The following is a 12,255-nucleotide window of genomic DNA, read 5'->3' as shown; positions in this document are numbered from 1 at the left end:
TTATTTNTTTATATATATATATATATATATATGTATACATATATATATATATATATATATTANCCTTTTGCATCCTCCTGACGATGTTACGTGGCGCATCCGCTGCACTCGACCGTGTTCTTCACCTATGTTTTTTGTGGGTTACGGTGGGCGTCGCTCTCTTTGTTCTGACTGTGAGAGTCGCGTTGCTGCACACACATGTAGGTTGACGACTGTGAGTGCCTTTTTTCTGTGCGTGGGCGCTTTTCCTCAACACACCGAGGTACACATACATACGCATTTTCCATTTATTTTTCTTTCTTCGAGGGTAAGGCACACACGGCACTTGTCGCCAATCTTGCAAACTGCGTCTATGCCTGTGCGTACACGTGCATGCATGCAAGCTTCCATCTTACGTTCTCTTTTTTCGTTTTGCTTCGGCCTTTGACTGGGTGCAGGGGACGAGGGTTGAAGGTGTACAGATCTATAGAGCGAGAACGAGACATCGGGCATGTATGGTGGCAAAGGGAACTGACTGCTTTACCCATACATTCAAAGGGAAAACACAGAAAGGGAGATATATATAAGGAAATAAAACATAGGTAGATATCTATCTACGGGTTTTTCATCATAGTGAAGAGGAAAATCAGTGAGTGGGAGGGTGGTTGCTGTGGCATTTATATAACGCATGTTTACGGATAACACACCACTGCCCGTGTTATCCCGCTGCGGGGGCATAGAGGCACGCCGTGACGCACCCGCGACACAAACCCCACTAAGCTCCGCGAGCCCAAATACGATGGAGGTGGTGCACAGTTTGGTCCACACCGCAGGTACGCTGGAAAATCATGAGAAGAGTAAGAGGGCTGCCGCCGTGCGGTGGACGTCGCCGCTCCTCAACACCGCCGTCATGGTGAATGAGGCTGTCGTGAAGCCTCAGGTGGGAAAACAATGCATGAAGTTTCCATGTGAAACACGACCTCCACCCACAACTTCGCCGTCCACCGTTGTTAACGCATTGGTTGACACAGCCACTACCGCGGCAGCACGAGACAGCCCCCTTTCCCTTGAGAGTCTTCTTCGTGAGTCGCAGCAACAGCTTTCGGAACTGCTATGGCACAAGCGGCGCTGCCGCACACTCCAAGCGGCGCTGGATGCCTCAGTGGAGCGTCAAAAGGTACTTGAAAATGACCTTCTTGAGTCAAGCGCCGAGTCACAAAACGCGAGCGAGCAGCACCGCGCGTACGTTGCTGCCACGGCTGAGGAGCTGCGTTTGGCGAAGGCGGGGTTGCAAGCAAGTGAGCACGCGCTGCGTGTGATGGAGGATGAGGTGGGTGGGCTGCGCAGGGAGAATGAACGTTTCCGTAAGTTGCAACAGCAGGTGGAGGCGGAGCGCACCCTGTGGCACCGCCAACATGATGGAATGGAGAAGGAACTGACGCGCCTACGTGGGGAAAAGGAGTGGGTAGAGGGAGAACTCATCACGTTCCGAGCACGTTGCGCTGAACTGGAGAAGTTGCACGCCGCGACGGAAGGAACCATGGACACGTCTGCGGTAAGCCACCATAAGAAAAAGGATGGGGGCACTGCCGATGATTATGAGGAGGAAGAGGAAGCAGAGGATGATGGTGCAAAAAAAGATGAGGTACGTGCTGTCACAGGTCTGCAGCAGCAGGAGTTGGAGCGGCGGTATGTGGAGATGATTGCTGTGAAGAAATCCACGGAATTGTTTCGGCAAAATGTACAACACATGGTTGCAATGACGTGGAAACGATTGATGGCATTGTTAGAGCGTGGCGCTCAGCTGACCTCCGCCCTCGCAGCCGACGGCAATCAGTTGCAGCCACTGACGGAAGTGCAGAGAGAGGATGTGCCGGACAGCGACGCTGCCCCTGCCGCCCTCGCATCTCTTTTGCAGTGTCTGGAACAGCAGTGGAACGGCGTTGAGGAGACGGCGAGGTCAATGCACCGTGAATCCCAAGAACGTCAGAAGGAACTGCAGAATCGATTGGATGCCATGACAGACGCACATGTCGTGGAACTGCAGACGATGAAAAGTGCCACACAAGAGGCGAGCGACCAGATACACCGCATGGAGCTTCAGTACATGCAGCTGCTTGGCGCCATGAAACGACAAAGCCGCATGGTGCTTGCCGCCACCAACACTAATGTGCGAAAGTGTAAAGGGGTCAAGACATCACACAAGGAGGAGGGAGAGGACGACAACTGGAACAGCACTAATAATAGCAACATCAGCCTGGGAGACAACAGCGAGGGGCAGAGCGAGGAACACATGGGAAGAATTGTATGTGAAGTCGACACACTTCAACCAAATGAGTGGCACTTGGACTCGAAGGGATGTCTGACATGTAAGACTATATTGGAACCCTCCTATGAGAGAGCGGTGTATGCGTTGGTGCGGCGAACACACCAGGCGACGCGAAACGCGGCTCGACAACTACGCGAGGCTCGTTCAATGCGTGACACTTTGGCTAAACTGCAGGAAGAGAAGCAGCGTCAGTCTGTGGTAATAAATGAGGAACGTGTGCGGCATCAGGCTACGGTGAGGCGCTTACAAACGTCTTTAAAGTCGGCAAACGAGACATTGTCCTCCCTACAAACACAACTTGCTGCGACCACGCGTACACGTGAGGTTGAACAGCATGCCCTTTTGCGGCGTGTGGAGGCAGCGGAACGGGATGTGCAGGCCAAGTTGAGGCAGGAACGGCAGCTTCATAAGCAACTACGAGAGGTACACGAAAAATATGAGGCGGCAAAGCAGGAGGCGGCTGCGCGGAGTGATATAATTGCCGAACTCAACACAAAGCTCGCCGCACACCAGGATGCAACACGTGAGGAACAATTTGATTTGAATACACTGCGCAGTCGATGCGGCGATTTGGTTCGCATGACAGATGTCCTTGAGACACAGATGCAGCGCGAGGTACGGAATCAAGATTCCCTCTATGAGCTCTCAAGGAAGCTGTGTTCCGCGGTGGCTTTATTGGCGATGCGGCTGGGTACCATAGCGGCTGAACGGTTTGCTCTTTGGCGTGCCTATGAAGCGCAAGAAGCCGATTCTCGTGCCGCCATTCAAGTGATTCAGAAATTTATAAAGGAGGAGGAGAATAGGGAGGAGACGATGTTGGATTTGCATGAGATGGACCGGGTGCTACACTTGCACCATGGACACTCATTGTATGCGATTGTAACTGTTGTGATAGCATGTGGTCGTATGCGACATCTCGTGCCTTCTCGTTCCAACAAGCGTTGTGTTGTGTTTGCTGTCAACAATGAAAACAGTGAGCATGACAGGAAGCAGTACAGTGATCAAGATTTTACTGGTAGGGCACAACCTCCCTCGTGGCGAATGTTGCCTTCCAACAATATTCTTCGTCTTGTAGAGTCGGTGCCGAGTGTGTCTGCCGCGCTTCGGGGGCAATCTGGGGGCAGGAAAATGCCATTTGTGCAGCTTCCACCGCTGAAGACCCTTCTTGGCGCTATTGCGCCTCATGCTAGAAGCGGTACGGTGGGATACGAGGAAACTTATGCTTTGGAGCAAGCATTGGCCCTTGCGGAGTTGGATGCCAACGTGGAGGTTAATCACGTCTATTTTGGAGCTAATCTCTCACCGGGTTTGACTGCTGCTGGGGCTGGTGGTCCCCTGAGACGTCGAATTTTATCACGCGTGACTCCTCACGACACACATTGTCGTGGAACGCTCGCACAGACGCTTCATATCGTTCTGGGTTCCATGCGTGACACCTTTGTGGATTTGCGTAAGAGGATGCGTCAGCAGGATATATCTATTCAGTTGGCAGAGAAGGAGGGCCATCAGCTGCGCCGCATAGCCCAGGAACGCGAGGGAGTCGCCACTGGATTTGCACAAAAGCTTCGCGAGTATGAGAGACATGTTGCGAGTTCTTTCATTGCCCGTGATGTTTATCAGCAGCTAGCAGGAGCGCCTACGTGCGGCTCATGACGCTCTCGAGAAGGAGCGTGAATCACGGCGAACAGCGGAAGAGGAGAATGCCGCGTTGCGCCAACGAGAGCTTGAGCTGACGCGAATCGTGCAGCACCTGCGGGATGAGGTGCGTTCACTATCGATGGAGTTGGCAGAACGGCCTTCTCATGACTGTTCTCAACATCGGCCTTCTGCAGCTTGGCGGTTGTCGGCACCGCCGCTGTCACCGTCCCGGAGTGGACCAGTAAATAACAGCAAAGGTATCAATACAACCCCGTTGTATGTCCCTCGATCTGTGAGAATGACGTCGTCGCCACACGCCCTCACGTGTGTCACGGAGATGCAAACAGGCAGCAACGACGAAGTTTGTGCCCAGTGGGACGAGGCTGTGCAGGAGGTTATTTCGGGTCTAGAGATGCGGATTGAGCGGGCCGAGAACTCTATACCGTAGCCATCGCAGTGCATCCAGTTAGACGATCTGTTAATATTACTTGTTACTCTTTTGTGAGACGTTCTGCCTTAAAGGCGTATTATTTCGCGCTCCATCTGCTGAACAACGGGTGCGGATAAACAAAATGTTCTTCATAGATTTCCCATGAAGGTGTTGTGTGTCCGTTGTTGTTGTTGTTGTTTTGAGTATGTTTTTTTTTTTGATCTGTTTGGCATGTGTCAGTGCTTTTCGTTTCTCTCCCATCACTGGGGCATTGCTGGGCGTTGTTTGGGTGGGAGGAAAGTCCTGTGTATGTGCTCGCCGTCTCTGCACACGCCCAAACATATATAGATAGATATTGGTTTCGCGGCTGTCGCCCCACACGCGCTACAATGAGTGCTTCGAGGGGTGAGGGAGGGAATGTTACAAGGACTCTCGAGGCGACACGAGATGGTGCGGCGTACGCCCCGGTTTGCGCGGTGTTTACATGCTGCGTGTGCCGCCGCACAGTTCAACTTGATGGAAAAAATGTTGCGTGTCATAAGAGTCTCGTCACCCCAACCGCAAGACGCCTTTTATCGCCATTTTCAACATCAACACTACCTGCTGGGGGGTTCCTGATGTCATCCCGAGCGTCGAGCCGCTTGGACGATGAGGAAAGCGAGCGGCGGCGTATTCGGGATCGTCACATGGGTGCTCTCCACAAAGTCGAAGAGGCATGGTCAAGGCAAGAGGAGCGGGAGCAGCAAACGTGCCTCGAGGAACCCTGTGACGTGGTGGGCAAACGTGAGCTGCAAGAAACTCTGCGGCGGCAGAGGCTGCATCCCGCCATCAAAGGGTCCCTGTTAAGTGCGGCGGGAAAGTACGCTCCGCTCGCACCATCGCCACTATCACCGTGGCTTAACGAACGGCATGCTCTACTGAAGAAAGATTTACGTCCCATGCGAGTAAGCACACCTCCGGCGATGTCGTCGGACATGAGGCGCACAACAAGGGCCCAAAGTCGTATGGTAACGCGCCTCTCGCCATTTTTCGTATACCAGTATGAGTGGTTGGCCACTGAAGAGTTGGCGGTGTACATACAAGAGCTTTGGCGCATGCTCTATGATGGTCCGGTTCCACCGCCGCGGCCATCAAGTCAATTGACCGTTCAACGTGCCGAATTTTGCTCGAACCAACCGACGGTGGCTGCCATCGCTGCACCTGCGTTTACTGTCACGCCCCCTAGTGGAACTCATCAGCGTGAGCCAATACGCTTGGTGTCCCAGTTATCATTGCCGACTACGTGTGATACTTTGCCGGTATCTGCCGTTGGGCGCACTCAGTCGCTTTCTGTGCTTTCGGAGGACATATCTGCTTTCCATCCTCACGTGTCTTTCACCTCGGAAAATGCTGTGCATCTGCACATCGGTCTAACAACAGGACAAGCAGTGCCATATTCGCCAAGAATTCTTCATACACGCAAAATTACGTCCATGACGCCTCATGCAGCGGAACTTCCCGGTGCGGCAAACACCACAGCTGTGCAGCGGGCAAGGGCAGCTGGCGGTGCATCTCCCATGGCGACAATATCTTCTTCGTCGCGGAAGTCATGTCCCGCATCTCCCTCTAGGGAGGCATTTCTCTCAAACTTTGCTCGAAAGTTACTGTGCCTCGTGGTGCATAAGAGCCGCACGGACGTTCCACTCTGTATGTCTTGTTGGAAAGACTCGCTGGAGTCGCAGCAAAAAGAGACGACTCGCACCATGGAGGATGTTACTGCCCTCACTGCTGTGTATACCAACCCTGATGCGAATAGCATCATCCTTTGCTTTTGCCGACGTCTTCAGCGTGAAGCGGCGAGAGTTGGGGCACAGAACAGTTTCACACGGCGGTTGGGCATCACCAATGATGACGGCAAGCCTTTGGAGAGGCAGCAACATTCAGAGGCTGACAATGTGTTGGCATGCGTTGCTGCAGCACAGAAGGATGTCGTGCGGCAGGAGTCGTTGCACCGCCTGCAGGTTGAGGTGTGGGAAAAGGAAGAGAAGTCGCGCCTAGTGGTGAAATCACGTCAAGCACTTCAGGGTGAATTGACAGCGCTCTTAAAGCGACGCACGGCAGTAAAGGCTGAGTGGGAGATGGTAACCGCCAAACACAATGCTCAGCAAGTGGTTTCCTTCTTTAATTTAGAAGACGCCGCGTCAGGAGTGTCGCTGCGCACGCAGCACGCAGCCTGTAGTTATCGTTGGATGTCTAAAATGCATGCGATGTCTTTGGCATTCCCTATCGACATTAGTGGCGCGGTGGCAACCATCGCAGGACTGCGACTTGGAAAATGTTCCGCATCTGCATCGTCACGAAGCCGTTCCTTAACTTGGACATCACACGAGTTTGTCTCAGCATCATCGTCAGAGTCTGGCTCCGCAGTAGAGATGGATAGATGTGTAGAGTCTACAGTGTTGATGAACCTGCTGTATATGCAGCAGGAATACTCGCGCAGCCTCCTCGGGAGCCGCAACGACAGTGTGAGTGTAGCGGAAATCAATCAGGCGTGTGGATATCTATTGCTGCTTCTGAAGCATATCAAGGAGCACCACCGTATTCCTTTGGAGAAATATGTGCTTCGACTGAATGGCGAGCAAAGTACCGTGGAGGTTGTCTCTGCACGAGGGTCACCGCCGCAGATGACGTGCCGCTCGTCGGACTTTTTTATTTGTGAGAAATTATTTTCATGGAAGACGTTTGGTGCTGCATGTGTCACGGTTGCGTCATTTGTGCAGGAGCTTGTAATGTGGATGCAAGACCGTCTACTTGGGCTCCGAGAAGCCGTTCATCGGCGCCTTACGGAAGAAGTGGCGGCGGTGCATTCAGCGTGGGTGTCCTCTGCCACGCCTGTCTTGGAATCACTGGTGCCTGCGGAGGCGCCATATGTTATTATGCAGGACAAGGTGGACGGTTTTCCCGTGTGCCACAGCGATGTGAGTGAGGAGCTCTGGACGCTGGGGATGAAGAAATTGTTGGAGGTCGTTCGGTGGTGTGTGGCTGCCTCGAGGAACGTGGACGAGTTACAGCGTGTGTTGGAGGCGGCGTAGCCATTACCAACCAAAGAAGCGGAATTGAGGGCAGAGGAAGGCAGCGACCATAAAACAAGAGAAATAAAAAAGGGAATCTGTTCCGCGTTTTTTTTTTTTTTTTACTACTCTCCAAAGTTGCTGCGCGCATTTTTGCTCCTATTGTGTTGGTAGAGCAGTCCGACACTTGGATGCTGCGTCTCTGACCCCTCCCCTTCCCTCCTGACGCCAAGTTTGTCTTTAATGGGTTCCCCGATGCTGCTGTTGGTTGCTCTGCGCGTTGACGATGATCTCTCTCTTTCCTCCTCTTCTCTCTCCCTCCCTCGTTGTGTGTGTGTGTTGTGCTCAATGGATTGCGCCCACAGCACTACCCACAGCAGCAGTAACCTCAGCAGTGTGATCGCGGCGCATGGCAGCGATCAATCAAGTTGCGCTTCTCGCAGGTGGATGTCAACAGAGCTGTGCAGCTCCTGTCATTGGCCACGCCAATGTCATCGCGTACTGCTCTACGGCGGCAATCTACATGTATACACCCATCACAATCACCAAGACCGCCTCCGCAGGGACACCGGCGGCAACTGAGAAGAAGAAGTTTTATAGTTACCCTCTCACCCGCATTTTTGCTAACGGTGTTGTTGGTGCTATTCATTCATTTCACTTCAATGAAGAATACATGGCGTGTGTAACAAGCACTGCGAAAACAGTCGTTTGGCGCCTTGCAGACGGAGAGATTTTGAACAAGAAACGCGTGCCGAGTGCTGTGGGTGAATTTTTCCGGCGTGAGGGTGGTCCGTCGGTGGTACGGGTGGCTGGAAAGCACCACATTTTGTACGGCACGAGAACCGGCTGGGTGGTTTCCGTTAACATGAACGATGGAACTACCACGCATCAACTGCGGCTTAGTATGAAGAACCAGGGCGTCACCCCGGCCACTGTGCCCACACCCACACCCACTGTGCCCACACCCACACCCACGCTCACGCTGACACCCACACCCACGCCCACTACTCTCCTCGGCAATCATGACAGCAGCAGTGATGCTCACGTGGGGAGCGTGACATTTATTGACGTCTCCGCATCTCGTCCTGACATCGTCGTTGTCAGCACCTCTGAGGGGGGATTTTTCGTTCTCTCCATACACCCAGCGAATGGTATACGGCAGAATGCTTCACTGCGTCCATTTCCAGCGCCGACACTTTCTGAAGAATCACACACAACCAACGATGCTAGCAAAGGCAATGGCACTGCCACTGACAACGGATGGCTTCCCGTTACAACTATGGCGTTTGACCCGAACAATCCCAACTTTGTTGCTATTGGCTCACGCGACGGAGCTCTAGCTCTAGTGGACATTGCGTCCAGCACTATTGTACAGAATTTCACTGTGCAGAAAGCGCCAGTGATATCCATTTCTGGGCTTGCTGGTCAGGCTGGAACGTTTGTGACAGCAGATGGTGAGAGCTCCAAGTTGGAAGTGTGGTCAGCAAACTCACGCACGGCGGTGACGGCATGGCATCCAATTGCTGGCAGCGCTGTCTTTGGCGTTGCCGCCTTTGGCCCTGAGCACATCCTCATTGCATTGCGCAGTGGCAGTGTTGCGGTGTTCAATACACGTACACAACAAATAGAAATGCAGACGGAAGCAGGTCATACGGACGTGATGCATACCTGTCGCTACGCTCATCACGAAAAGGATTATCTTGCTACAACAAGTAAGGATGGCACGATACGGGTGTGGAACACGAAACAACTCACATTACAATATACAATTGATGTGGGACGTGTGATTGTGCACTCCACTGACTGGAGTTTAACTGGTAAGTATATTGCTGCTGGACTTAGCACTGGTGAGGTTGTTTGTTATTACGTCGCCACACAGCGTAAACACTGGAGAGTCAGTGTGTCTGCTGTAAGCGCTGTCAATTGTGTGTCGTGGAACTCCAGTGAGTCGGGTGGTTATATTGCAGCCTCACACTGTGGTGGCTTGGCTGTCATTTCCGCACGAGACGGCAAAATTGTGCGTCATTACAAGACAGCTTCCCCTGTTTGTGGCATAGAATTTGACCCAAAACATACGAAGCATCTTGCCGCGGCTTGCCACGATGGACAGGTCCTTGTGTTTCAGATTGGTTCCAGCCGTGAAGAACCCGCACTTGTGCTTACAGGACACACTGAGGCAGCTCTCAATGTGTCATATAATCCGACTGCGACGAATTTTCTGCTTAGCTGTGGTCAGGACACCACATTACGGCTATGGGATATTTCTTCAGGAACGTCACATACAGCTTCTGTTTCATGCCGTGTATTGCGTGGACATAAAGGTTGTGTCAATGCCGTCGCATGGTGCAGTATTGCTCCTTATATTGCACTCTCCGCATCCTCGGATTGTACCGTACGGCTATGGGATTTGCGTAATGGATCCAATGTGACAACGGTCCGTGCCCATAATGGGGAGGTTGTGGCATTGAGTGGGCATCCCGAGCGTCCGCTCGTGTTTGCCTCCGTCTCGCACGACACCAACATTGTTTTTTGGCACTTGGGGCTACTTCGACAAGTTTACCTGGATGCCACGCTGGGCAGACTGGAAAATTGCACCGTATCGGATAGCACTTCTCTGTTGGCGACTTCGTCTGCAGCTTCCGTCTCCGTCGTGGCCGGTGATATTGTGCAGGAGTTAAATAAGGACTTGAAGGAGGCCAACCTTGCACCTCACAGGCGCATGGAACGACTTGTCCGACTCTTTGAATTTCCATGTGGGGCTGCAGACTTGGCGCGTGTGGCGGGGTTTGCCGGCGATCCACAGGACATATCCAACACCAAGTGTACCGTTATGCCTGCCTCACGGCTTGTCGAGGTACATGGGAAGTGGGGGAAAACAAATGTGGAGAAGTCGCACGGTAAAACCGTGACGAGCGCGGGTGAGGAATACAAAAAAATGCGTGTTATAGAAGCAGCTGAATCTATGCTGCAGGTAGGAAAAGTCGCCGATTATTGCCAGTTGCTCGCTGAGGTAGGTGAATGGGATAGTGCCATTGCCGCAGCGCCTGTTGTTAGTCGCGAGCTGTGGCGCTCTCTTTGCTTGCAGGCGGCAGAGGCTATGGAGGCTGCTGGAAACACACGTGCTGTGCGTTATTTCATAATGGCTGAGGAGAGTGCTCGCGCCGCCCGTCTTGTTGCCCGTCAGTCTGATAAAAACTGGGATTTGGCAGCCGTCATCGCACAGACGTGTCCTCAACATGTGGAGCAGGCAAGTACAGAGCCTCCACACAACACGGCAGTTGATTCAAATGGTGTCTCTCCTGTTGTGCAAACATTGCTTCATGCACGCGCCACTGCGTTGGCATATTCTGATAATCCCCGCATTGCTGCTGCGGCTAAGCTTGTGGACGGCGCTAATGACGACGCTGTAATGGATCTCATTTACAGCGGGGATGTGGTTATTGCGCACCTTCTCGTTCACACCGTCCCGCTTCAGCGCCAGGCGACCATCGATGCTGGATATCACCTCTCCATGTTGCAGTCCTGTCAACAGCACCAGTGGGATACGGCATTGATTTGTGCAACACGACGTTCGAACCCTTACGACGGTCTTGCAACGGTATTTGCATTTTACCAACAAGCAGAGGAGAAGATGCGTTTGACGCGCACTACTGGCGACACCTCTGCGCCTGTGAATGAGCGGCTGAAGGCTTTTCATGAGCAGGTCCTTTCCGAGTGTCAACGCCTTCAACTTCCGCTGGATGCGGAAAGTATTCAGCGGAACCACGCTGCGGATGGACTTGGCTCCATCAATCAGCTGGCTGCCATGGTGCTGTCATCGAAAACGCCTATAGCAGCCGTGACGAATGAGGAACTTCTGCAAACGATGAACAATTTTATAGGCAGCATCCTTCAGGCCGCATTGCAAGATATTGACAGTTTGAACGCTATTTTTTACTTGAAGCAGGCCCTTTCAGCCACATATTACGTGAGTCTACCGATTCAACCAACTACGAAAGGTACCACGTCGACAATACCACCAGGCTTCCCAACGGTCATTACCGGCAACGTCGCACACTCTCCGGCTGTGCGAAGGTTTCTCGCCCAGGTCTTCTTGCTTGCATCGTTGATCTGTGTCAAGGTGTACCGATTCCCGAAATTTTTGAATCCCATCTTTACCAAGGCTCGTGAACTGGCCGAAGGGGATAGTCAAGTCATGACGCTGCTCTCAAAAGTGCAGCAGGTGCTTGGCTCCTACTCCCCGCACTCCGTTGAGGTGAGCTGTGCAACTCTCGGAGCATCTGTGCCCTGCTATGGTGTTGAGGACGGGATTCAGCTGAAGTCGGCCTTGACGAAGGAGCCTCTCACGGGAGAGGTGCATCTTCTGGAGGATGGTGTCTCTCTCATGGGGAAGAGTGAGGCGTTACAGTGGATGCTGTGTTGCGCCTTCTCACCCCTTGCATCGGGGGTGCGTTTTCTTCCCCTATAGAGACTGATCTGGGAAGGAACAAGGAGAAACCATACATGCATATACATGGAAGGAGGGGAGGTCGGTGAAAAGGGTGTTCGCATTCACTATTGTGTGAGATAGACAAGTGGATTCCCCGTATTGAAGGTAGCACGTGGCTCAATCGTACGCCATTTCACCTTTCTATGTGTACATTACATGGGTGCGCCTTATAGTGTTGTGTATGTGTATGCATGCTCCTTCAGCTACTGTCACATTATTGTAAACCGCGACAAAATCGTCTGCTAAAGTGTAAATTGGGTTGAGTGCAAAGCGATAGATAATATATACGCATTATATATATATATATATATATATGGAGAGAGAGAGAGAGGAGGAAGAG

The 12,255-nt window shown here is 52.4% G+C and overlaps 4 protein-coding genes across 4 annotated transcripts, besides 5 other annotated features; all 4 read left to right on the top strand.

Annotated features, from left to right (window-relative positions):
* Positions 1-9: 9 nt before the first annotated feature.
* Positions 10-60: a microsatellite.
* Positions 61-667: 607 nt separating this feature from the next.
* On the top strand, positions 668-3,961 carry TraAM80_05502 (uncharacterized protein; the record flags this gene model as incomplete). The annotated part of the gene is made up of 1 exon (XM_029382379.1): positions 668-3,961. The coding sequence occupies one exon, from the start codon at positions 668-670 to the stop codon at positions 3,959-3,961; it is 3,294 nt and encodes a 1,097-aa protein (XP_029237985.1).
* A 124-nt stretch (positions 3,962-4,085) lies between these two features.
* Positions 4,086-4,394, top strand: TraAM80_05501 (uncharacterized protein; the record flags this gene model as incomplete). Its single annotated transcript, XM_029382378.1, has 1 exon — positions 4,086-4,394. The coding sequence occupies one exon, from the start codon at positions 4,086-4,088 to the stop codon at positions 4,392-4,394; it is 309 nt and encodes a 102-aa protein (XP_029237984.1).
* Positions 4,395-4,545: 151 nt separating this feature from the next.
* Positions 4,546-4,596: a microsatellite.
* Positions 4,597-4,765: 169 nt separating this feature from the next.
* On the top strand, positions 4,766-7,447 carry TraAM80_05500 (uncharacterized protein; the record flags this gene model as incomplete). Its single annotated transcript, XM_029382377.1, has 1 exon — positions 4,766-7,447. The coding sequence occupies one exon, from the start codon at positions 4,766-4,768 to the stop codon at positions 7,445-7,447; it is 2,682 nt and encodes an 893-aa protein (XP_029237983.1).
* A 269-nt stretch (positions 7,448-7,716) lies between these two features.
* Positions 7,717-7,751: a sequence feature (GA-rich).
* Positions 7,752-7,835: 84 nt separating this feature from the next.
* Positions 7,836-11,894, top strand: TraAM80_05499 (uncharacterized protein; the record flags this gene model as incomplete). The annotated part of the gene is made up of 1 exon (XM_029382376.1): positions 7,836-11,894. The coding sequence occupies one exon, from the start codon at positions 7,836-7,838 to the stop codon at positions 11,892-11,894; it is 4,059 nt and encodes a 1,352-aa protein (XP_029237982.1).
* Positions 11,895-12,188: 294 nt separating this feature from the next.
* Positions 12,189-12,230: a microsatellite.
* Positions 12,231-12,255: a microsatellite.

Source organism: Trypanosoma rangeli (assembly GCF_003719475.1).
Source record: "Trypanosoma rangeli strain AM80 chromosome Unknown Tra_15.4_contig_00180, whole genome shotgun sequence".
Lineage (NCBI taxonomy): Eukaryota > Euglenozoa > Kinetoplastea > Trypanosomatida > Trypanosomatidae > Trypanosoma > Trypanosoma rangeli.
The sequence above is the reverse complement of the archived record's forward strand: the minus strand, read 5'-3'. Positions and strand labels throughout refer to the sequence as shown.